The following is a 27,535-nucleotide window of genomic DNA, read 5'->3' on the forward strand; positions in this document are numbered from 1 at the left end:
TTTGTTTTTGCGGAACCGGGGATTGAACTCAGGCCCTTGCGCTTGCCAGGGAAGCACTTATTCTACTGAGCCATCTCTCCGGCCCCTAAATCACTTAATTAAATTTTTAAAAAATCTTTTATTTATTTATTTGTTTATTTATCTATTTGTTTATTTGGCATAGGGTCTCGCTACACAGCTGGACTCCTAGCAATCCTCCTGTCTCAGCCTCCCCAGCGCTGGGATTACAGGTATGCACCACCATGCCCAGTTTTGGTTTTGGTGGCAAGCAGGGGTGTCCAGAGTTTGGGGCTTGCAAGGCATACAGTGCAAGGAATTGAACCCTGGTCCTTGTGCTTACCAGGCAGGTGCCAAGCTACCTCCCCAAGTCCTAATCATTTCTTATAAGTGTTTAATTATCTGATTTATAATTTATCCTAAATACTGACAAGGAATGACTTGCCTCAAGTTTGTCTGTATTTTCTATAAATCACCTTTTCCTTTTCTTTGAAAATTGGTCATTGCTGATCTTTAATTTTTGAAACCTATGTGTAAAAAGACATTTACCAACAAGGGATGACAAATCCATTTCCTAAATTTTTAAAATAATATAATTTATATAAATTTAAAAGGTTAAGTTTTTTAAATTACTAGCTGCTGTGTAATTATCTCCTTTCTGATCTATACTTCAATTCCACTTTAAATTTTTTTTTCAGTATTTAGGACAGAGTCTACAGGGTCTACAGGGTCTCACTACGTAGATCGGACTTGTAGGGACCCTGTGTTCAGCCTCGCAAGTGCTGGGATTACAGGTGCGCGCCACCACGCCCAGCCTCAGTTGCCCTCTCAGCACACCCCGGGGCAGGGCTGGCACGGCACACAGGTTGTCAAACCAGCCGCCACACTCAGCCTGCACAGGCGCTTTAGTCTGCTGAGCTATCTGGCCAGTCCTCCACCTTAATAATTTTCCCTTCTTTTCCAGTTTGAAAACAATTCTTGGCAGGGAAAAGGACACAGTAATCTCTTCACTTTCTTACACACTACCGCAATTTTTTCTACTTGAATTGGCCTCTACCTTTCCTCCCTTTGTTGAAATATGTAATTTTCTATTCATTCTCAGTAAAATGACATTTTCAGCTTAGAGGCAGAAAATAAATATATTAAAGATTTAAGAAGCCTGAAATATAGCATTCTACTTGGTTAAAGTCTAGCATTACCAAAAATACTCAATCTATTAGAAAAATGATCCCATCTGTTCTATGAATGGCTCTACTGTGAGGATAAATCTGTCTTAGTTTTTGGTCCTTTTCAATCACTCACTCAATTTTAAGTAGGCCAACAAACTATAAAATCATTCTCCCTGGGTATCTGATCTGGAACAAAATTAATCACTAAGGTACAATGATTAATTTCCCCAGCCAACAAATCCTTAAAATTCTTCTGCCTTATTTTGAAAAAATTTCTATCTCCTAAATAATGGAAAACTAAAGTAAGAAATTTTCCAGCTTAATATTTCCTGGAGTGCACAAAACTAAAATTCTGTCTCTTGATGTGAAAGCCTTACTGCTAACACAAAGTTTTTAATCTCCCTGCACTTTGTAACACATCACAGACTTGAAACCAATTGAGCAAACTATTATTTATAAATTTTCCCAAATACAAATTATGTCAAACAAACTGTGACCAAGTTAACTAAGAACTAGTGGCTGTCTGATAGAAACACAACTTGTCATCTTCTAAAGGACATCTGGTCCTAATATTTTACTAATGATTCTCATTTTGCCTCTCCTCCCTTCTCCTCCCTCTTCCTTCCCCTCCCCTCCTCTCTCGCCTCTCATCTCTCTCTTGTTTTCTCTCTTTCTCCCTCCTTCCCTCCTTCCTTTTTTCTTTTTTTGATACCAGGGCTCAAGCTCAGATCCTAATGCTTGCCAAGCAGGCACTTTTGCTATTGAGCTATCTCCCTGGCCTGAGGATTTTCTTGCTGACTGAAGCACTAACCAATGACTACCACTATATACATCAAAATAACTCAACACTCAACCTAAACCATCAATGTGAAAAATAAAATGTTTAATAATCACTAGGTATTTTAAAATAGGATAATTTATTTAATAGTGAGTCAAATTTAAAATGTTTTGGTCAGCTTTTAGATGGATACACATTTACATTTTGAAAAGTAGGTAACTCTTCTGTCTGCATCCCTCTAGCAATAAGGAGCAGCTACGTTGTCTGGTCACAAGGTGACCTATTTCTCTATAACTACACTTAACAATCCTCAGTGCTTCCTAGCATTTTCTGAAGTCCTAATTCCTTTCAAAACATGAAAAAGCAGATATTAGCAGAAAACCAATAAATTTCAAATGAAGTATCTTAGTTAAGCTCACAGTACAGTATCATTCTTAGCTCTGACGAACTACCGTGGTTGTATTAACATTGGGGAAAGAGAAATAAAGGATATATGCAGAGAACTCTCTATAATCTTTGAAATTTTCTGTAAATATAAAATATTTTAATATTGTTTCCCAGTCATCTTGGAAACTTCAGTGAGACCATGTTTCAAAAATCTAAAAAGGGATGGGGATGTAGCTTAGTGGTACAGTGCCCCTAGGTTCAACTCTCAGTACGAAACAAATGACTGAATAAAATACTGCCTTAACTGTAACCTTTATCCTCATATCTAAGCATTCAGAAAGATATTTATTGCTGCGCAAGCCCACCCCAAGGTGGGCTGAGCGGCCCCAAAAAAGATATTTATTAACATAGTTCAGCTAAGATTCTGTTATAAATATACATATTTAATTTTTATAAAAAGATTTTGTTTTCCTTCCCAGTCCTCTAGAAAAAATTCCAGTTTTATAGAACTGTAGGGCTCACCATTTGTTTCGTGGATTACAAAAATAAACTTACTGCAACAAATTCAACTGAGCTCCTTGTCTCAATCACCCATACCACAAATGCATCCTCCACAGAATGCATTATCTCTCTTTATATTTATTTATTTTTTTTATGTACTTGGTACAGGATCTTGCTACAAGCTCGGATTTGTAGTGATCCTCCTGTCTCAGCCTCCCCAGCACTGGGATTATAGACCTGTGCTACCATGCCCCATCTTGTCGTCTGGCTCAGCAGGGGTGGGGCCTGCTGTAGGCCATACTGGGGATCAAAACCAGGGACTGAAACCTTGTCCCTACCCTTGCCTAAGCAGGCACTTAGTCCACTGAGCTATCTCCCCAGAAGCTCGTATTACCTCTTTAATCTGTCAACAGGAATGCTCAATAGGACCCACTTAAGACATCAAAGGTTCCCTCTGCCTATATCTTTAGTCTCACCTACTGCAATTACACCCTCAGACTCTATATGAAGCTATTAGATTTTTCTTGTATATTTCATGAGAAATACTTTCATGCATGCATTCTCTTGGCCAGAAATTCTGACCTACGCATATAAATGTCTACTAATCTTTTACCAGTATTTGGGAAATAATTCACTCACAGAGCTTTCTAAATCTTCTGCTTGGACAAATCCTACTTCCTGCTATCTTCAGCACTTCGGGGCTGTATGTTCCATTATTAGTGAAGCTAGCATATTGTTACTACTATTTACTCTGTCTCTCTCCTAGATTACAGGCTGCTTAAAGGCAAGGACTTGGTTTTATCTAATTTGACATCTCTAGAAATGAAGACAGCATTCTATAAACTAAGAAATAATGTTAAAACCTTTTCTAAATGGTGGTGAAATAATATGATATACATGATGATGATTTATAAATATATTATTATGAGACAAATCATGCTCATCTAAACTAGTACTCTATTTTGAAGATTTGGAATACCTGATCTAAATAAAACTTTTAACTTTATGGATCTGATCTAAAAGCTTATCTGTTAAAGACTTTTTGTTGGTTTTCCAAGTTGTTAACAATTAAATTTGAGAAGGATGCATCAACCTTCTTAGCCTAGACCTAAAATTATATAGGGGTAAAGAACACTTAGAAGGAACCTTTCGTTCTCTCTCCTGTCCCCTCCCTCTTACTTCCATAGCACTACTTCTGTTTTATAGGGTTCAATCTCAGAATCTCTTCAAGAAGTGAAACAGTGGCACTTGCCTGCAATTCTGACATTCTGAGAACCCGAGACCAGAGGATCACAAATTTAAGCCCAACTTGGGCAATTCAGTGACTCAGCAAGATAATATCTCAAAAGTAATAAAGTAGCTTGGGGTAACCCACAGAGGGAAGATCCCAGGTTCAATCTCCAGGACCCCCACACCACCCCCATTACCTAGCTACCCTGCTATAAAATAGCCTTGTAGAACTTAATTATATGCTTATGATCTATTAGAAAAATTCATTAGGTAAGCTATTCCCTGACAGACAACTCTGTCAAGTGTCAAATTATATTTGTCCATTTTCCTTGTATTTTTGCATAGATCTGTTATAAAATGCTGTAGTCACAAAAAGAAGAAAAAAAAAACCTGTTGCTACAGTACAGTGGATCTCAACTGAAAGATCTGTTTTTGTTTGTAACACTTTCTCCAGTCTTTCTTTTAGAAGAAACTAAAAACCAACTAAGTAACAGTGTTAAGACCCACAGCTGTATATAGAAGTGGATGGTAAAGCAAGCTTGCGTTTTGTTTTGAGATAGGGCCTCACCATATAGTTTAGGCTGAAAGTCCTCCTGCCTCAGGCTCCCAAGAGCTGGGAATTACAGGCCTTGCAGAAAACCTACCTTCCCCTGAGGGAACCGCTATGGAAAACAACACAGGGAACCTCTCTGGGTCCTACCCAAACAGAACAAGAGGGGACAAGTCCATTGCCTTTCTAAGATTGTTTTAGAACCTAGAAGAATAAATTAATGAAATAATTATAGTTTCTACTCCTTTGGACAAAGTGAAGAAAAGGGATGAGGTGTACACTTCTGAGGCTAGAAGCAGAAAATACATACAGAAACTTTCAGACAAAAACATAACAAGAAAACATGTTCCTGACTGAATTCCTCTGTGTCTATAAGGGGCAACTAAGGGTACATTTGAACCTCTACTTCTCCATGAAAAGATTCACCATAAAAAAGGTTACTTTTTCCTTGCCAGTTTCCTCACTGAAACCACATCCAGAATTTCAAAGTCCCAAGACTGTGATACTGGCTATGAAATTAAGATATAGGCCCTAAGTAAATGTATCACATTATGTGAAAATATCCTACCTTCAAAACATGAAGAGAAGTACACCATGGAATTAAAGCTAACTTTATTTTGTTCAATTAATTAGGTCATAGAATCATTACTGCTTTTTGAAAGGGAAACAAATAATGTACCTGAGATAGCTTCCAAAATAAGCGACAATATTTGGGTGTTTACAGTCTTTCATCATAATAATTTCTTGTTGTACAACTGCAAAGTCTTCCCCTAGAGTAAAAAAAAGGGCATGTTAATTATTTAGTAGATAAGTGAAGTTTCAAAATGCTCATTTATTTTAAAACATAAGATAATTATACTGATGAATGAGTATAATTACTGAGTTATTAAAAAAAGCACAACCAATAAGTTACTACCTTTACTTTCAATAACAATGTTAGCCCTGATTTGAGAGAAAGTGTGACTTTCTGTCAAAGTCTCTCAAGCATAGCACAGTGATTCAAGGTATAGACTCTGGCTCCTGACTTTCTGCATTCAAATTCTAACCCTATTCCCATTATACTGTGTAAGCTTGGGCAGGTTACTTGACTTCTCTGTACCAATTTCCTACTCAGTAAAATAGTAATAACCTATCCCATAGGGCTCATGTAAACCTTGAGTTAATATATGTGGAACAGTTCCTAGAAAAAATGAGCTCTACATTAGAATCAGAATAATTTATCACCAAGAAACATACATTACTTTTTCCTATATTACTAAATAATATTTATTTCAATTTTTGTGCTAACAAGTAGTTCACTTTAAAGTTAGGGCAGGACTCCTTATACACTGAGTGTGTCAAATTTCCACAGGCCCTTGGTAGAGCTGAAAGGTACATCAGCAGTACCGGGTTACCAGATGGCCCACATACACAGGCCTACCCTGTACTTAGTGCTTAGCTCCCACTGTGTTGGGATGCACAATGGCTTCTATCTGTGACTGGTCAAACAATTAGCAAATAGTCTCTCTCCTGTTCCCTGTCCAAATTCTTCAAAACAGGATCAGGCAATCCTATAGCAGAGTCACATGCTGCAGCCCTGAAAGAACACCTGTCGTGGAGAGAAAGAGAAGTGCAGGAAATGCAAATGTGGTGCATCCGAGACTGGGCAGGACGAGAGTAGGGGAAGAGCTCACACGCAAACTGAAGTAGCCTGCATTACTAAAACAGAACTACATCTTAATTGTACCTGCATCTTAGCACCTAATGCATAACAGAAAGAACTGTTGACTGAATAAATCTACGATAACATATGATTCCTCACTGTGATGACTATAAATTGAACCCATTAGCTTTTGGGTTAATTTTACCCAATTATTAGCATATTTATATAGTAAATAGCTTATAACTCTTTTTCTTTTCAAAATATTAGAGACTTTTTTGGGGGGAGGAGGGTTGTTTTTTGAGACAGGGTTTACTCTAAATTACTATGTAATTTAGGCTGGCTTGGAACTCACTCTGTAGCCTAGGCTGGTCTTGATCTTGCAGCCATCCTCCTGCCTCAGCCTCCCAAGTGCTAGGGTTACTCAAGCTTGCCTTCAACTACAACTTTTTTCATGAATTGTTGTTGAGTCAAAATGCATATTTTTTTCCTATTAAGTCAATTCTGTATGACAAGGGCCAAATTCAATGCAATATTTTATAGGGACAGGAGACAATTCAGATTTTAAGGTAAATGAAAGTGTAAACTTAGCAAAAGAGAAGTGTTATACATTGGTAGTCCAAATAAACTGAATAACTGACTTAAGTGGTTTTCTTCAAAGCTCATGAGATATATATGCTATAGATAAACAACTTCAAGAAAAAATTGCTAGCATGCGGAACTGAGATACTATAAAGTAGAAGGGTAAACTAGATGATCTCTAGAAACTTTTTTCAATTCTGATAATTTAGGATTTCTTGAAAGCAATTTTTAGACACTGCAGTGAAAAATTCATCTTTCCAGAAGATGAATGGCCTCCCAAAAGTGAACTGAGGGGCAGGCAAACTTACATGTAGAACACATACAAGTGCAGGTGAAAAAGCAGAAACAGGCCCATGGGAACTCTCTGGACCAAACCCGGGCACGCTGCGTGAGTGAGACCCTCTGCCACAGCCTTGGGACCCTTCCACCTCTTCGGAGCCCCCCCCCCCCACAAGCCTGCCGAGTGAGAACTTCTGCCGTGTGCTCGGGACCCCCCAGATCCAGCCCAAGCCAAGCGAATGTATGGGAGAGCGTCTGGCTCCCTTGCACCCGCGGGACCTCTCTGGACCAAACCCAAGCATGCCACATGAGTGAGACTCTCTGCTGCGCCCTTGGGACCTCTCCACCCCTCCGGAACCCAACCCCCCCAAAGCCTGACGAGTAAAAACTTCTGCTGCACTCTTGGGACCCCACAGATCCAGACCAAGACCAGACCCACCAAGTGTGTGGGACAGTTTCCGTGCTCCTCTGTGCCCCCTGGATCCCTCCAGACCTAGACCAGGCCTGACATACAGGCCCGGGGTGAAACTCTGCAGCTGAAGTCCTCACAGAGAGACTAGGGGTCAAAAACACTCAACTAATCCAGGAGTAGAACGTCTTGCCAGAGAGGCACAACGGGTTCACTTCCAATGGCTGCAGCAGGAAGGAGCTGAACACAACAGCTAGACTCAAGCCTGGCACAACTGGATGAACTCAAACTTAATAGATGTGCAACCGAATTTCAGTAGGTGCTAAGGTTATAAATGCACCAAAGCTCTACACCAAAGTCAGAGAAGAGTGCTATACAAAATGACAAAGGAGCAAAATGCAACCTCAGGCCTCGAGCCCTCCCAGAACAAGTGCAGAAGACACTAGCACAGAAGAAATTGGGAAACACACAGCTGAAATGTCTGAATTAATAGCGTCTGAAGTAAAGAAACAACTGCAGAAAGGTATAGAGGAACTCAGATCAGAAATAACTTCTGAAATAAAAAAAAAGAAATCTCTGAATAGCATCTGAAATAAAGAATCAAATGCAGAAGCATATGGAGGAAACGTGATCAGAAAAGATCTATATAGAAGAAGAATTAATAGCTGCTTCTAAAGAAGACACTGATTAAAAAACAGATTAGAAAAAAGATGAATTCCTTGAATGAGCAATACAGGAAAGAAATAGGTCACATGAAGCAGAGTCAAAGAGCTATAGAGGAAATTAAAATCTCAATCACAAGCTTGCAAAACTGTGAGTGAAAGTGAAGACAGAGTTTCAGATCTTGAAGATGCTGGTGCAGCTAGTGAAAAGGTAAGAAAAGATCTCTTAAAAATAACTAGGATGCAAGAAAAAAATAATTCACCACTTGCAAAACGATGCAAAGATGAACAATGTGATAATAATAGGCATCAATGAGAAAGGAGGAATCAATACAAATGACATAAGAAGAATATGGGCAGAAGTAATAGCAGAAAACATCCCAAATATGAGAAAAACAATCTGACATTCAGTAACTGAAGCATACAGAACGCCGAATAACTTCAACTCAAAAACACACTGAGACATGTAACAGTCAAGATCCGAGAAATCCAGCATAAGAATAATACACTGAAAGCCGCTAGAGAAAAGAAACAGATCATATTCAAAGGAAAATCCATCAGAATTATGGCCGACTTCTCTTCACAAACCAAGAAGGCAAGAAGAGCATGGTGCAGAGTACTTCAAGTTCTCTATGAAAACAAATTCCAGCCCAGACTACTAGGCCCTGCAAAACTCTCTTTCAAGTTTGATGGAGAAGTGAAATACTTCCATGACAAAGAACAACTAAAGAAATTTACTATCACAAAGCCAACCCTACAGAGACTACTGAAAGATGTTCTAGAGAGGGACCAAAATGATCAGAACTTCATGAAAGAGAACAGAAGGAACTCACTAAATAGGACAAGCAATTGAACACAGGAGAAAAAGGAGCAAAAAACACCAGGTAAATAATATGTCAATCGTAAGTCAATACATCTCAATTCTAACTATTAATGTAAATGGACTCAATTCACCAATTAAAAGAAATAGACTGGCACAGTGGATTAGAAAACAAAATCCAACAATATGCTGTATACAAGAAACACACTTACCTCATAAAGAAATTCATAGGCTGAAAGTCAAAGGATGGAAAACAATACTACATGCCCCAGCACCTCAGAAAAAAGCAGGGGCAGCAATCTTGTTCTCAGACAGTCTCAACTTCACACCAAGAATGACCAAATGAAATAAAGAAGGCCACTATATACTGGTTAGGGGAAAAATTCAAGAGGAAGAGGTAACACTCATAAATATGTATGCACCAAACATGGGAGCACCCAACTATATAAGACAAATCTTAATGGATATTAGAAGTCTAATATCCAATACCCCAATCTTAACAGGAGACCTTAACACCCCCTTATCCCAAAAAGACAGGTTAAGCAGACAAAAAATTAGCGAAGAAGTAGTAGAACTCAACCAGAGCTTGGAACAAATGAACTTAGTGGACATATACAGAGTGTTCCACCCAACCACAGTTGAATACACATTTTTTTTCAGCTGCACATTGGTCATTCTCTAACACAGACCACATACTAGTTCATAGGTCATGCTTAAGTATATGCAAGAAAACAAATTATCCCATGCATATTATCTGACCACAGTGCAATGAAATTGGAAATAAATGACAAAAGAAATGAGAACCCCCCCACTAAATACATGGAAATTAAATGACACCCTACTCAGCAACCAATGGGTCACGGATGAAATTAAACAAGAAATTGAATAATTTCTACAATTCAATGAAAATTCAAGCACAACTTACTGGAATTTATGGGATGCAATGAAGCAGTTCTCAGAGGGAAACTTATAGCTGTGAAATCACACATTTGGAAAACAGAATGGGAACAAATAAACACCCTAATGCTTCACCTCCAACATCTAGAAAAGGAAGAGCAAACCAAACTCAGGCCCAAGGACAGGAAGAAATCATAAAGATTAGGGCAGAAATTAATTCAATCAAGACAAAACAATTCAAAGAATTAATGAATCAAAAAGCTGGTTCTTTGAAAGATTAAATAAAACTGATAGGCCCCTAGCTAACATCATCAAAAAGAGGAAAGAAAAAATTCAAATACAAGCAATAAGGAATGAAAGGGTGTAATCACCACAGACTCAGTGGAAATTCAGAAGATTATCAATAGCTACTTTGGGAATGTTTACTCTCACAGAACAGAAGACACAGACGAAATGGACAGATTCCTAGAAAGGTACAAATTACCAAAACTGAATCAAGAAGATATAACCACTCTCATTAACCCAATAACAGCCAATGAAGTATGAAATGTAATAAAAAACCTACCGACAAAGAAAAGTCCAGGTCCTGATGGATTCACAGCTGAGTTTTACAAGAAATTTACAGAAGATATAATCCCTATACTCCTCAAACTCTTCAATGAAAATGAAAAGAAAGCAATCCTCCCAAAATCATTCCTGGAGACAAGTGTTATACTGATACCAGAACCAGGAAAAGATACAACTAAAAAAGACAACTACAGGCCAATCTCCCTCATGAACACAGATGCAAAAATCCTCAATAAAATCCTAGCAAATAGAATACAGCAAATCATCAAGAAGATCATGCACCATGACCAGGTAGGATTCATCCCAGGGATGCAAGGATGGTTCAATATTCGAAAATCTATAAATGTAATACACTATATCAATAGAGCAAGAACTAAAAACCACATGATCATCTCAATTGATGCAGAAAAGCCTTTTGACAAAGGTCCAACACTCACTGATGTTCAAAGTCCTACAAAAAATTTGAATAGATGGCCTCTACTTCAATCTGATAAAAGCCATTTATGAAAACCCCATGGCTAACATAATTCTAAATGGGGAAAAACTGAAATCTTTTACTCTCAGATCTCATACAAGACAAGGATGTCCTCTATCACCACTCCTATGCAATATAGTTCTGGAATCATTAGCCAAAGCCATTAGACAAGAAAAAGAAATAAAAGGAATAAGAATAGGTAAAGAAGAAGTTAAATTATCCTTATTTGCAGATGACATGATACTTTATTCAGAAGACCCAAAAAACTCCACCATGAAGCTACTAGAATTAATACACAAATTCAGTAGCATAGCAGGATACAAAGTCAATACCCCAAAGGCAATAGCATTCCTTTACAAAGATAACAAACAACTGACAGGGAAATTATAGAAACAATACCTTTTACAATAGCACCGAGGAAAATGAAATACCTTGGAATTCATCTAACTAAAGAAGTTCAAGATCTTTTCAAAGAAAATTACAGTACTCTGAAAAAAGAGATTGTAGAGGATTTCAGAAAATGAAAAGATATTCCATGCTCCTGGATAGGAAGAACCAACATTGTGAAGATGGTCATACTCCCAAAATTGCTCTACTGATTTAATGCAATCCCTATCAAACTACCACCAACATACCTCACAGAGTTAGAGAAATCATTCCTAAAATTTATTTGGAACCAGAAAAGACCTAGGATAGCAAAGGCAATCCTGGGCAATAAAGAGAAGGCAGGAGGCATTACAATTCCTGACTTGAAATTATACTACAAGGCTACTGTGATAAAATCAGCACAGTACTGGCAAAGAAATAGACCTGAGGGTCAATGGAATAGATTAGAAGACACAGAAGACTCTACGATCACACTCAGCCACCTTATCTTTGAGAAAGGGGCCAAACATGCTCACTGGAAGAAAAATAGCCTTAACAAATCTTTAACAAATGGTGCAGGAAAAACTGGCTCTCTATATGATGAAAACTAAAACTTGACCCAGGTCTATCACCATGCACTAAGCTAAAGTCAAAAAGGATTAAAATCTAAGTATTAAGCTGAGGAGATGGCTCAGTAGAATAAGTGTTTGCCTGGCAAGTGCAAGGGCCTGAGTTCAACTCCCTGTTTCCCAAAAACACCAAACAAACAAACAAACAAAAATCTAAACATTAAAACAGAAACAGTACATCTCCTGGAAGAGAAAGTAGGAGGAACTCTTGAAGACATAGGGGTAAAGACATAGGCAAAGAGTTCATGAGCAAAAGTCAAATCACACAGGTAACACTGGAAAGAATTAACAACTGGGACCGCTTCTTACTGAGAAGTTTTTGTACATCAGAAGAAATTACCAACAAAGTGAAAAGACAACTCACAAACTTTGAAAAAATCTTGACTAATAAACATTCAGACAAGGGTTTGCTCTCTAGAATTTATAAAGAACTAAAAAACATTAGGGCTCCAAAATTTAAAGACCCAGTCCAGAAATGGCCATCCAAGATGAACACACACTTCTCAGCGGATAAAATTAAAGAAGCGAGTAAGTATATGAAAAAATGTTCCATATCACTAGCCATCTGTGAAATGCAAATTAAAACAACACTGAGATACCATCTCACCCCAGAAAGAATGGCTATCATAAAGAAATCACCCAACAACAAATGTTGGAGAGGCTGTGGGGAAGAAGGAACCCTTCTCCACGGCTGGTGGTAACGTAGAATGGTGCAACTGTTATGGAAATCAGTGTGGAGACTCTTTAAAAAACTAGGACTGGAAATCCCATTCAAACCACCTATTCCCCTACTGGGAATATTCCCGGAGGAACTGAAAATGTCCTATCATAATGATACATGCGTACTTATGTTTATAACAGCACAATTTGTGATAGCCAAGTCTTAGAAACAACCAAGATGCCTGTCACCTGAGGAATGGATGAAAAAGATGTGGTATTTTTATACAATGGAGTATTACTCAGCTATAAAGAATGATAAACTCAAAGCCTTTATATTTAAGTGGATGCCACTTGAAGATATACTCGTGAGATAAACCAGACCCACATGTGTAAATATCATAGTCTCCCTAGTATAAGAAATCAAAAGAAGAAATACAAATAGAAAGGTATACACAATTAAAAGGAAAGTGAGAACTTGAGGATTAGACAGTGAACAGAGAGCAAGGAAAAACGCTAGGAAACATGACAGGGGCAAAGCCGTACATTTATATGTACAATATGGGTAAGACAATGATCCCTGAGAATCTTCAGCAGGTTTTTGAAACTAGCAGTTAATTGGTAGGATTCTCATGCTGACTGACTATATATGCTGATACCTGTGAACTAAGCAACTGCACTGAAGACAGCAATGTGTAATAGTATGGTCATGCTTGGAGTGCCTGTCACTCTGCTCATCTGAATACATGCTGCTTGTCAGGACACGCTGGTTGCTGCCGTGCTGTCTCTTGGGTAGATGTTTGTTTAGAGAGGAAGAGGGTGGTGAATGAATGCAGGAGACAGGAAAAGGGGTGTTGTGGGACTGGGCTGGTACAACGCTAGAATTTATAAAGAACTAAAAAACATTAGGGCTCCAAATGTATATGGTTAGATTTCTAAACTTCTATTTAAAAATATGTAATTGTTTATTCCTATTTTTAAAATATATTTTTATTTTTTTAATTTTTTTTGTCATATTCTGTAGGGACTTAAAGTTTAACATATCGATACTTGATGAAAAATACCTGTTTCATGTCATGCCTAAGATGTTTGATATTCAGACAGTGAGGTTAAGCTCAACTGCCTAGGTTGTAGGGTAATAACAAACTTCTCTTCTGGAGGGTTAACAACCTAAATTTGCAGACTAAAAATTAGAGAAAAAGGAGGGCTGCAAGGTCAGCCAACATTTTGGCCCTAGCCTTTCAAGTTCAGTGAAGACTCAGGACATAGGAGAACGTGTACTATAACATCATGTAACTCATCTGTGTCCCAAATTTTCTGATCAAAGAGATTATGGGGCCACAGAGGAATGTGACTGATGATGTAGAGTGTGCCTGAGGAGAGTCACATGGAGAGAAAACATGTACTCAGGTTTTCACAGAGAGCACATTGGTCAAGCAATGGCCGTGACTAATTCACATGGTGGACGCTCACAAAGGATCTACAAAACGCGGTACAGGGTTTCAGGATAAATTCTGAGGGGATATGACTAAGTTTATCAGATACAAAAGCTACATTTCTGGTTATATAGGTCCTGATTTATCTTGGTCTTAACCATTCAACAGAAAAGTATAAAAATGAACTATAAAAAATAAAGCCATTAAATATGTTGATCTGTAAAAGGCCTAAATAAACAACTTCTGACATTGCCAGTCTTATAGAAAACCCACTACTATTATAGAGCACTGGACTATATTGGAATATTTTGATGAATTCATGCACTTATAACATTTAAATGACAACGGAATACCCTTCTCTGACAAACTAACCAATAAAATGGGATACAAATGAACAATCACTTTGCATCTGTATATTCAAAATAGGATAGATATACAGCTACATTTTCTTAATTCAATGAATAGAAAGATTTGTTCTAATACTGTTTGTAAACAGGATATCATGTCTGCATCTTATACAATGAATAACCACTAAAACAATATGCAATGTAGTAATTATTGAAACTGTCCTACTAATCGGATTTGAAACTGTCTCATTGCTATTTGTTTCTCAATAAAATTATTGGGGAAAAAAAAAAAAAAAGAAAAAGCAGAAACAGGTGAGACTGCCCCAAATTCAGATCTTGCACAGAAAAAGAAATGACCACCCTAAAAAGGCAATCTATTGGGTGGGAGAAAATATTTACAAATCATATGCCTGAAAAAGAATAATATCTGAAATATGTAAGGAAGTTTTGCAACTCAATGGAAAATAACAATCAAATAACTTCACTGAATAGTGAACAAAGTATTTGATATATCCTATCCTGATCATATCACTCCACCATGTATACATATATCAAAACATATTGTATACCCATAAATATACACAATTTTAATTTGTCAATTTTATACTAATAATGATGAGAATTTTATTTATTTATATTTATTTATTTATTTATTTTTTCAGAAGCAGGGACTGAACTCAGGCCCTTGTGCTTGCCAGGCAAGCACTTATTCTACTAAGCCATCTCCCTGGTCCCAAGAATTTTTTTTTTTTTTTTTTTAATGAGAAAATAACTTGAACTGAAACGTCTCCCAAGAAATACAAATGGCCAATATGTACAAGAAAGATGTTCAAATCAAAACCACAATGAGAGGGTCGGCCAAATAGCTCAGTGGATTAAAGCACCTGGTTAGGCAGATGCAGGGGCTGGTGGTTTGATCCCTGGGCCTGCTGTACCAGCCCCACTCCCAGGGTGCACTGACAGGGAGATTGAGACTGGGCATGGTGGTATGTGCCTGTAATCCCTGCTCTTGGGAGGCTGTAAACAGGAGGATCATCATGAGTCCGATCTAGTAGTGAGACCCAGTAGACCCTGTTCTAAAATACAAAAACAAATAGATAAACAAAAAACCACAATGAGGTTTCACTTCATACCTGGTAGGATAATCATTAAACAAAAACTAAAACAAAACCAGAAAACAACAAATGTTGTTGAGGATACTAAGAAACTGAATACATCTCGCCGGACCAAGAAAGATTTTTTTTTTTGTGGACCTGGAGGTTGAACTCAGGCCCTTGTGCTTGCCAGGGAAAACACTTGTTCTACTGGGCCATCTCCCCGGCCCTCTCTCTCTCTTTTTTTTTTTTTTGTGAAATTTTGATGTTGTATGCTGTAATATCAATAGACTTGGAAGACAATATACTAAGTGAAATGAGCCAATCACAGAAGGAGAAATACTGTATAATTCTCCTTACATGAGATAGTTAAACTAATAGAAACAAAAAAGGTTAGAATACTTAGTACCAAGACTAAGAAAGAGGAAATGGGGAGTTTAGTGTTTGGTGGGCATAACTATCAGTTATGGAAGATTAAAAGTTCTAGAGGTCCAAAGTACAACATTCTTGCTATAGTTAACAATACAGTACTGTATACTTGTCAAGAAGATAGGCCTCAAGATATGTATGTGTGTGTATATGCATATATATTTTAAGTTATATATTTTTATGATAATAATAGAAGTGTCCTATTATCAAAGGAAAAACATATACTTGGGATATGGAAAACTTAAGTCTATCATATTCTCAGAAACAAAGATAGAAATATATACCTATACTCCATGTAAAGGCATTTGAAGGCCACCCTTAATTTAACTTTTAATATGATACATGGTAACACTTAAAATACATCATATCTGAACTTCATTTCATGCTGTTGAAACAAAAAAATAACTTAATATTTCAGTAAGCCATGGCTAACATCCCAGGACTACAATTCTCATAAACTGTCTCAGACTACCAGAGACTAGAAAATACCCTGAGAGACCCAGTCCTAGCCCAGGCCCGGTAAGTGTGTGGGAGAGCTTCCGGCTACCCTGTGCTGGCGGGACCTACTGGTCCCAGCCCAGGAGCAGTATGGGTGAGACATTCTTCCACCCCCTTGGGACACTCCCCACCACTCCGCAGCACATCCCCCATCCCGCCCGCCGAGTAGGAATTTCTGCCGCGTTCCAGGAACCCCCAGACCCAGTCCTAGCCCAGGCTCAGTGAGTGTGTGGGAGAGCTTCCGGCTATCCTGTGCTGGTGTGACCTACTGGTCCCAGCCTAGGCGCAGCATGAGTGACACCTTCTTTCACCCTCGGGTGAGGCCCCCCATCACTCTGTAATACCCCCCCCACCCACAGAGTAGGAATTTCTGCCCCGTTCCGGGAACCCCCCAGATCCAGTCCTAGTCCAGGCCCAGGGAGTGTATGGCAAAGCTGCCTCTACCCCCTACTCCACCTTGTCCCCTCCAGACTCAGCTCAGGCCTGGCATACAGGCCTGGGGTGAAACCCTGCAGCTGCAATCCCTGCAGAGAATGTAGGGGACAGAACCTTCCAGAAGCAGAACATCTTGCCAGAGGGGCACAACAGGTTCACCGCCAAGGGCAGCAGCAGGAAGGAGCTGAGCAAAGCAGCCAGACCCAAGCCAGGCACAGCTGGATAAATCCAAACTTTGTAGATCTGCACCTGAACTTCAGTATGTGCTAAGGTTATAACTGCAAAAAAGATCTACAACAAAGGTCAGAAGACAGTGCTACACAAAATGACGAGAAGGAGCAAAATGCAATCTCAGAACCCAAGCCCACCCATAACAAGTGCAGAGGACACTAACACAGAACGAATTGGGAATCACACAGCTGAAAGCAATGAATCAATGGCTTCTGAAATAAAGAAACAGCTGCAGGAAGGTATAGAGGAACTCAGATTGGAAATGAAAAAAGAAATCCCTGAATTAATAACATTTGCAGTAAACAATCAAATGCAGAAACATATGGAGGAAACCCAATGCCCACACAGAACAAGTGCAGAAGACACTAGCTCAGCTCAAATGTATGAATTAATAGCGTCGATAGTAAATAAGCAACAGCAGAAAGACATAGAGGAACTCAGAGTGGAATTCTTTTCTGAAATAGAAAAAGAATTCTCAGAACTCATAGCATCTGAAGTAAACAATCAACTACAGAAACATAGGGAGGAAACCCATTCTGAAAAAAACACTGCAGTAAAAGAATTTGTAACTGCTTCTAAAGAAGACATTGATTAAAAAAATAGAGGAGATTAGAAAAATGACGGATTCCTTGAATGAGCAATACAGGAAAGAAATAGATCGCATGCAGCAGAGTCAAAGATATAGAGGAAATTAAAATCTCAATCACAAGCTTGCAAAACCGTTTAAGTGAAAGTGACGACAGAGTTTCAGATCTTGAAGATGCTGTTGCAGCTAGTGAAAAGGTTAAGAAAGGATCTCTTAAAAACAACTAAGATGCAAGAAAGAATAATCCATCACCTGCAACATGATGCAAAGATGAACAATGTGAGACTAATAGGCATCAATGAGAAAGAAGGAGTCAATACAAATGATATTAAAAAATATGGGCAGAAGTAATAGCAGAAAACCTCCCAAATATGAGGAAACAATCTGACATTCAGGTAACTGAAGCATACAGAACGCCAAGTAACCTCAACCCAATTAAATACATACTGAGACATGTAATAGTCAAGATCCCAGAAATTCAGCACAAGAATAATATACTGAAAGCTGCTAGAGAAAAGAAGCAGATCACATTCAGAGGAAAACCCATCAGAATGACGGCCGACTTCTCTTCACAAACCATGAAGGCAAGAAGAGCATGGCACAGAGTACTTCAAGTCCTCTATGAAAACAAATTCTAGCCCAGACTACTATACCCTGCAAAACTCTCTTTCAAGTTTGATGGAGAAGTGAAATACTTCCATGACAAAGAACAGCTAAAGAATTTCATGAAGACAAAGCCAACCCTACACAGGCTACTGAAAGATGTTCTAGAGAGGGACCAAAATGATCAGAACTCCACGAATGAGATCAGAAGCAACCAACTAAATAAGGCAAGCAATTAAACACAGGAGAAAAGGGAGTAAACGACAACAGGTAAATGACGTTAATCGTAAGTCAATACATCTCAATTCTAACCATCAATGTAAATGGACTCAATTCACCAATTAAGAGAAATAGACTAGCACAGCGGATTAGAAAACAAAATCCAACAATATGCTGTATACAAGAAACACATTTAACTCATAAAGACATTCATAGGCTGAAAGTCAAAGGATGGACCATAATACTACATGCCCCAGCACCTCAGAAAAAAGCAGGGGTAGCAATCCTATTCTCAGACAGTCTCAACTTCAAACCAACAATGATCAAGTGAAATAAAGAAGGCCACTATATACTGGTCAGGGGAAAAATTCAAGAGGAAGAGGTAACACTCATAAATATGTATGCACCAAACACGGGAGCACCCAACTATATAAAGCAAATCTTAATGGACATGAAAAATCTAATATCCAATACCCCAATCTTAACAGGAGACCTTAACACCCCCTTATGTCCAAAAGATAGGTCAACCAGATAAAAACTTAGCAAAGAAATAAGAGAACTGAACCAGAGCTTGAAATAAATGGACTTGGTAGACATATACAGTGTTCCACCCAAACACAGCTGAATACACATTTTTCTCAGCTGCATATGGGTCATTTTCTAAAATGAACCACATTCTAGTCCATAGGTCATGCTTCACCACCCCCTTCTTTTTGAACAATCATCTACCTGAGAGACAGCATGGCAGCAACTGGCATGTCATGACAAGCAGCCCGTATTCAGAACACCAAAGACAGGCACTCCAAGCATGAACCTAGTATTACAAATTGCCATCTTCAGTGCAGTTGCTTAGTTCACAAGTGTCTGTATATATAGTTAGTCAGGTTGAGAATCATTCCAATTAACTGCAAGATTCAAAAATCTTCTGAAAATTCTCAGGATCACTGCCTTATTTGTTCTACAATTTAACACATGTTGGTCTCACGATGACAAAGAAAAATATATTCCCACTGTGAATTTCCCTAAATGTCTATCTCTGTATCTTTCATTGTGTTGGGAAGAAATAGATTTCCTCACTTAAAAGTTTTTCCTATGAGTTTCCTATTTTTTTAAAAAAAAAATTTTTGCTTTTTAAAACTATTTGGTACAGGATCTCACTACACAGCTCAGACTCAGAGTGATCCTCTTGTCTCAGCCTCCCCAGCGCTGGGATTACATACACCACCACACTGAGTTTCAGGGCTGGCACAGCAGTGCCTGGATTTCTAGAGCCAGCACAGCATGTGGTACTGGGGATGGAACTCTGGTCTTTGTGCTTTGACAGGCAAGCGCTTAGACTGCCGAGCTGCCTTCCTAGCCTGAGTTACCTATTTAATCATGCAACTGTCTGCTTTGATGTGGTTTAAACAATTGGTGCTACAAACAATATCATAAATGAGTAATTGTAAGTATTTTTAAAATTCTGACTTTAAATCACTAAGAAAGAAGATTAGAATTTGAAAGAAAGGCTCATTAAATACATTATGTGTGCACTATACATGAGTTCTGTCCTGCTTGCCAGCTCTGACATAGCACTCATCTTGATCATTTTTAAACTTTCTTTCAAAATGAGTCTCAAGAATTGGTTGTGTTTCAACCCAATCAGGCTTAATAACATAGAAGCAAGCCTATTAAATTTCACAAAATCAGATGTACTGAACCACTGCACTCAGGAAAACTGCATACTAGAGGAACCCTGGGCATTCTCAACAAATAAGGAAATAACACAGTTGGTAAAACAGCAATCTTTGAATAAGGTGAATCTAAGGTGAAATTTAAACAAAGCAGTGCTGGATCACAAAGTAAACACAAGTGTCCTTTTTCTTATGAACTAAAAAGTTACAAGGGATGTGGGTGCTGTGTCCAAAAAACTCTTATGTGAATCTGGGTTAGAAATCAGTACTAGTCCTCTCTGTCAAAGTTACTTTTAGATCTTATCCATCCTTGTTATTGTGTATTTTACTGCAGATATCCTAATGACTTGGAAGTGGTATTTCACTCAATTTTGAAACATACTTCCCCAGTAACTAATGATGCTGAGAATCTTTTTATGTACCCATTAGCCACTCAGGGTGTGTGTGTGTGGGGGGGAGGGGATGCATTTGCACTGAGTTACATCCCTAGTCCTTTCTTTCTTTTTTAATTTTAAGATCATGCTAAGTTGTTAAATTACCCAGACTGGGCATGAATTTGAAATCTTCCTGTGCCAGCCTTCCACAATGGTAGCAGTACAGACATGCACTATCACTCCCAGGTTGTTTTCTTTTGTCACTGACACTTCTTCTAATTCAAGGTTACAAAGATGTATGTCCGTGTTTCCTTATGTAACATCTTTATATTTTCAGTTTCTCTCTCCAGATGTATAATCTATTCTGAATTAATCTGTCCGTGGTGGGAGGTGTGGCCATCGTCATTCTTTTGCACACAGCTACCCAGGTGCACCTCCCCCTCATTCTTAAAGATGCTAATTCTTCCTCTTCTTCTTCTTCTTCTTTTTTTTTCCTCTGGCGGAACCCGGGATTGAACTCAGGCCCTTGAACTTGCCAGGGAAGTGATTATTCCACTGAGCCACCTCCCCGGTCCCAAGCTTTTTTTTGGGTGGAAGCTAATCGTTCTTCTGCTGCACTGCCTTGGTGCCACCTGAAAACTCAGCCAACTGCGAGAGTTAGGGGTTAGCGTCTGGCCTCTTGTTTCTGTTGCACTCTGTCCCTCTCTGTACCATAAGCTTACCAACAGTGCTCACCCAAGACTGTCTGGCTCGTCTCAGTCCCTTGCATTTCCACATGAATGTAAGGAAACACTTGTCTGTTTCTACAAAAGAGCAAGCTGGCATTTTGACAGCAATTGTGTTGAATCTGTAAGTCAGTTTTGGGAATAATGTCATCTTAAAAACATTAAATTTCCAATCTATTAACATGAAATGACTTTATACTTTTTTAGATCTTCCATTTATTATAATGTACTGTAGTTTTCAGTGTACCACTCTTGCATATGTTTGGAATAAAATGACTCTAGACTAGAAAAGAAGAAATAAAATTATATTTGCGGATAAAAATCAATTGTTATTCTATACATTAAATGAATACGAAAATAATTCTAATTAAAAGAGCATGTCACTGGACAACTGGCCATGGATAATAATTCAGATTATAATAACAATTTATAAAAAATAAAATACATTTTACAAAAGAAATCCAAGACCTTTCACCGAAAACTATTAAACATAAATCTCAACAACAGTGTGTAGCAGGGTAGAGTGGTGCATGCCTGTAACTGCAGCACTTAGGAGGCTAAGGAATGAGAGTCAGCCTGGACTAGATAGTTATCATGACCAGCTTGGACCACACAGGAAGAACCTGTCTCAAAAACTAGAAAAGCAAAATAAACCCCATTATGTATTCTGCTACTACCGGATGGAATAGTATACAGGTGTCCATTAGTTCTTGTTAGTTTGTACTAATGTATTACTCCCTTTCCTCTTTTCCTTTGTGTTGCTGCAGAACGGGCCTTGCACATGATGGACTAATGTTCTCCCACTGAGCTAGAGTTTACAGTTACAGTTATTTCTATCTCCATGTTGATCTTCTGCTAGCTCATCAATTACTGAAAGCAGGGTATTAACATTTCCAAATATTATTGCTCAACAGTCTGTCCCCTTAGCATGCCAGTATAGTACAATTTCCTCTCAAGACTATTGCTCCAGCAAAGGTTATTATTTTCTTGATATGTTATAAATGATAATTTCAAAGGTTTCCACATTGAAGTATTAACTCTTACTGCAAATTCTGTAATCTTTATGAAAAAGAATAGAAGGTCATAATTTCACTTAACTACAAAGCCACAAATAGATTAATTACCCTCATCCTGTGGCTTGCAGCCCTAGACTTTGTGACTAAAAGAAAGTGTCATAGTACTCAATCTGGATTTAAGTAGGCAAATCTTACTTTGTAGCCTTCATCCTTTACTACTTACTCACTTTTTCTTTTTCTTTCTTTTTTTTTTTTTGTCTTCCTGAGACCAGGTTTTACTATGCAGTTCAGGCTGGCCCTGAACTTACTTTGTAATCCAGGCTGGCCATAAACTCCTGTTGTAGCCCAGCGTGCCCTTGAACTCATAGGGAACCTCCTGCCTCAGCTTCCCAAGTGCTAGGATTTCAGGAATATGCCACCAGGCCCGCCCACACTTCTATCCTTAACCATATCCCCCCACACATTCCTTCTATGTAAGCTCTAGCATCATTAGACTTCACAACTCTCAGATAAGATACCAAAATAAAACATATTCCGAACTCCGCCAAATGAAGGGGTGGTGGTGGTAAAGTCTTACTGAGCAACTAAGCAAGAAGTGTGATTGGACAACATTATTTTATGCACAGTTACTAAAAAGTATAAATATCATCGTTTCTCTTTCATAGGAAGTATCTCTGGGTGCATTCATTACCTATTAGGCTGAAATCTCAGCAGCACCAACATCAGTGAGATGGGATCCAACCTTTCTGCACCCATGATGCTTTCAAGTACTTCTCCATTCTTTTCCTAAATCCCAGCCCTGTCCTTAAGCACTTATAGTCACAGCATATCTCTTCTTGCCCCTCCTCACTGCTGCATTTTTGACAATTTTTATGAAATGTGGGTACTACAGCACCTAGCCCATCGTTCCCACCCCCATTACCACTTCACTCCTACTTCATTTTTTGATGATCCTCACATGTGATCCGCTGAAACACTCAGGCTTCCCGAATAACTGGCTTGCCTAGCTACAATGACTTCTACTTCACCCCTTCTCCACTCTCAAGGATATCCCTTAAATTCTGTTATCTTTCAGAAATGCACCATCTCTACAGCCTGTTTCAAATACCCCATTCACAGCACTACCTCTGCTCTTCCTAGCTAAATGATGTTAACTCTTCATTCCAGTAATGTTTCTATCTCAAGACTGACCTCACTGACCAATGCATTTTTACTATCCACACCACCTTCCTGTCCTTACTCGGCTCAGATTCTGGTCAGAATTATAACTACTCCTTCACAGATACTCTGGCATGGTTTGAATGTCTGTCCCCATCCCCCACTCCTCTGAAATTTAACTGCAGCAGGATGATGAGGTGGGACCTTTACACGGTGATTAAGTCATGAAGGGGTGGGATTGATGCTGGTACAGAAGGGCAAGGACCCAATTTGGTCTCTTTCCCCTTTTTGGTCACTCTTCCACCTTTTGTGATGTGAGGACTCTGTGTGTGTGTGTGTATGTGTGTGTGTCTGTACTCTCCACACCACCACTCCCCATGCCCTGCACAGACAGCATGTGTCAAGAAGGCCCTCAGTGGCTTTCCCAGCCTTCAGAACTGTGGAAAAATAAATTTCTGTTCTTTATAAGTTCTGGTATTCTATTATAAATAAACGAACTAACAAAGTAAAACACATTCTTAACTCCTAAGACTCCTGTTGCAGGAAAAAAAAAAATCAAACCAAATGGAAGATGCTTTGCACTGAGAAGTTAGAAGGCAACTTTTATTATGCTAGTGAGCTAATGGGAACCAATTCAAATCATCAGCCCAGAGTCTGGTTTGAGTTCAATTTAAATACAGTTTTCAAGCTCAAAGTACAAAGCTGATAGCAGTTATATGATTGCTGACATAGAACACAAGAATTATGTCATATTATCAAGCAGAACTGTTTTAAACAGGTTTACTTAAAAGGAATTGTTGGGGCTGGAGAGATGCCTCAGTAGAATAAGTGCGTCCCTGGCAAGAGCAAGGGCCTGAGTTCTATCCCCAGTTCTGCTGAAACAAAACAAAACAAAACAAAAACACAAAAGGAATTCTTTATCATTAGACAGGAACATTCTGGGAAGGAAGGGTCTGAGAAGAATAGGTAGAGTTGAAAGCATCCTTAACTGGACCAGTGTGTTGTGGGCACAAAGTATAGAGACGCTGAAGCAAGCTGAAATAAAAATAGACACAGATATAGATATAGAAATAGAGATAGAGATATATAATGAAAACCACAGACAATGCAATCTGATATGGTCAAGCTGATCTGGCTGGCTATACGGAAGAAGTAGCTAGACACAGTCAAGGTTAACTGGGCCCAGGAGTCTGTGTGACAGGCAGTTGACCATGGTCACAGGCTCTGAACTGATGTTTAGCTTTTACTATAAACTGTCTATAAGTTTGCCCTCACAAAATATATGTCCAACGATCTAATTTCCCTACATTTGCCTCTGAACAATAGTAGATTCACTTCAAACTGGAATTTCAAGTGGACACTTATCAATGCTAGACAATCCTACTGTTTATTTTACACACACACACACACACACACACACACACACACACGCGCATGCGAAGATACATAGATTATATATAGACAGACAGACAAGACTATTAGGGTTTGTGTCTAGGTGTTCCCCCCAAAGCCTCATGTAGTCATTGGGGTGGCTTCTAGAGTTTGTGATTAATTCATGATCCAATGCTGGGGTCATGGGTGTGGGTGTGAGTCCTATTCCTGCCCTGGGGTGAGCAATCTGCATTACATTGTAAGGAGGAGAAAGAGGAGAGCTGCCTGCTGCTGCAGCTGCCCCTTCCATTGCTCTTTGCTGTTTTCCATCACCGTAAGCTGCTGCTCTCTTCATGTGCTGCTCTGCTTTGGAGCCAGCTGAGTATGAATTGAAACCTCCACTGTGAGCTAAATAAACCTTTCTTTCCTTCATTTTGGATGCTGGGTATTTTGTCCCAGCAATGAGAGAAGAGTAACTGAGACAAGACTAAGACCAAGACTGAGATGAGAAACAGAGACAGACCTGGATAGGCAAGGACAGAATGCAACAAACTTTGCCATTTTCCAAGAGGGAAAATGCTTTTCCCTGTTTTGCTCTTAGTAAATCTCTAGTCATACTTCTGCCCTCCTGCTGGGCTGCTAGCTACATTCTATAGTTTCAAAAAGAAAATGGACACAATAAGATCACAAACCAACTTATCTGCATATGTACTCATACTGTCTTCTTACAATGAACCAGTTGTCCCTGATTTTAGACTTACAGTTTGGATCCTATCTTCCTCTCTCCGCTCTCAAAGTCTTCATGCCCAGAGTTCTCCTTATTAACTTCCGCAACATCAATCTTCTTCCCCTGGTCACTCCCACTGACAAAAACTCATACTTAGCACAAGGCACCCTAAAAAGTCCTTCATAAACCAAAGATTCCTTTCTAGCTAATACTCCCCTCCCCTATTATTAGTATTCTTTCCTTAAGTAGCTTCACCAGTCTACTCATACCTGATTCCATCTATTAAGCTCACTAAAGCCAATGCTCAATGTTTAGTTCTTTTCTTCACACCATCCTGCATCATCTGCCAATTTATATCTACTGTTTTTGTGAAATGCTCTTTTCTGTGGTCTTCCATGACAAAATACCCATCCAACATTCCAGTATGTTTCCTAGCTAAATGTAACTGGTTGCTTGCTCTTGAGTAGGTTTTCTTTTTGGAGTGGGGATGTTCTTAACTAGCAGACTGTTAATACTGGGGTTAGCCAAGGTTCTAACTTCTACCTCAGCTTCACTTTCACTTTTCTCTCTTTTCCTCCAGATGATCTCAATCCCTTTAAGTACCATTTATACCTCAATGACCTTCAAGTTTGCATCTCTAATCCAACTTGTGGAGCTCTAGATGACATCTATCAAACTGTCGGTGGATATCTAACAGACATGTCAAAATATATACAAGACAGAATTGTTGGTTCTACTGACTCTACATTCAGGTTAAAAACTTCAAACTTTTTCCAGTGTGCTCCAAATGGAATCTAACCTCCTCACTATGGCATTCAAAGCCATTTCTACTCTAGGCATTGCCTAGTTCTTCAACCCCACTTCAACTTGCATTCCTTACTGGCTCACAGTGGCACAGCCCCACTGGCCTCTGTCCTTGCATTTCTTGTGCTCATTCTTATTTCAGATTACTTGTCTTCACTGCCTGGACCACGCCCCAGACTGTGAAATGACAGTTTTTATTGAAATCTCAATCCAAATGTCTCCCACTCTGGGGCTTCTCCAGACTACACTGTTAGCCAAAGTGTTCCCTGGTCACTTTCAACCTTATTTTAAGTCATATCACCTAATTATCTTATTTACATGCTTCCATATCTATGTCTCTCTCAACTAAAATTCAAGCTTCTCAAGGGTTAACCTCACTTCCTTACTTAATAACATTTGCCTAGCACCAACACCAATGCCTGGTATCTAGGAAACAATGAGTAAATACTAATTATAGAATGACATAATGGTCTTTGTAAAATAAAAAGGGCAAAAATGTATATGGAGGGAATGTCAAATTATTAAATCCACAGACATGCTAATTAACAGTATGTTTTCCTTAGTAGTAAACATTTTATTTAATACCTTTGTGAGCAAAGGCATAAAAAACACCCGGAAATTTCAGATACAACCTTCCCAGCATGTAGCATTCCTAGTATATTTCTTCCTACAATTTTTAAAAAGTGTATATCCTTTGGCTAGCTGGAATTTAGGATAAAATAATCATGTGTAGAAGGACAAAAACATCCTTGTAGGCTATATGGCAATATTGTTTGTTACTGAAACAAAGTTTATAATCAATGACTAGAAACTGATTAATGGAATTGAATATTATTGCAGCCAACTAAAAGATGACTGTGTAAAAATATTTACATGGAAAATATTCGTGATACACTTTTTCAGTGAAAATAAGGAGGTGTACACAGTAAATCCACTACATCTACAAAACACTGTTGTGTGTAGATACGCAGGTCTGCTACACATCTGAGGACATAGTACAAAATGGAACACAAAAGCCCAAGAAGGTATCATGGCAATCAGCTGCCTTTTCCAACAGCAGTTACATCACTTGTTGAATACTAATGACATCCCTTACCCCCATCTGATGGTGGAAATGGTGATAAGCCAGGTGTTCACAGCTGACAGATTTTCATGGAAGTGGCCACCTAATGTGGGTCAGTTCTTTGGGGTCCTGGGGAAGCACTAGGGAGCTAT

At 38.8% G+C, this 27,535-nt stretch overlaps 1 protein-coding gene across 2 annotated transcripts in view; it reads right to left on the reverse strand.

Moving 5' to 3' along the window:
* The window catches only part of Map4k3 (mitogen-activated protein kinase kinase kinase kinase 3), a 202,518-nt gene that overhangs the window by 94,471 nt on the left and 80,512 nt on the right, over positions 1-27,535 (reverse strand). For both annotated transcript variants that reach the window (XM_004627636.2, XM_004627635.3), the window contains exon 3: positions 5,292-5,382. In XM_004627636.2, coding sequence (XP_004627693.1) covers positions 5,292-5,382 — 91 coding nt within the window. The remainder of the gene's footprint in view (positions 1-5,291; positions 5,383-27,535) is intronic.

The sequence above is a fragment of the Octodon degus genome, unplaced genomic scaffold, assembly GCF_000260255.1.
Source record: "Octodon degus isolate 3935 unplaced genomic scaffold, OctDeg1.0 scaffold00020, whole genome shotgun sequence".
Taxonomy (NCBI): Eukaryota; Metazoa; Chordata; class Mammalia; order Rodentia; family Octodontidae; genus Octodon; species Octodon degus.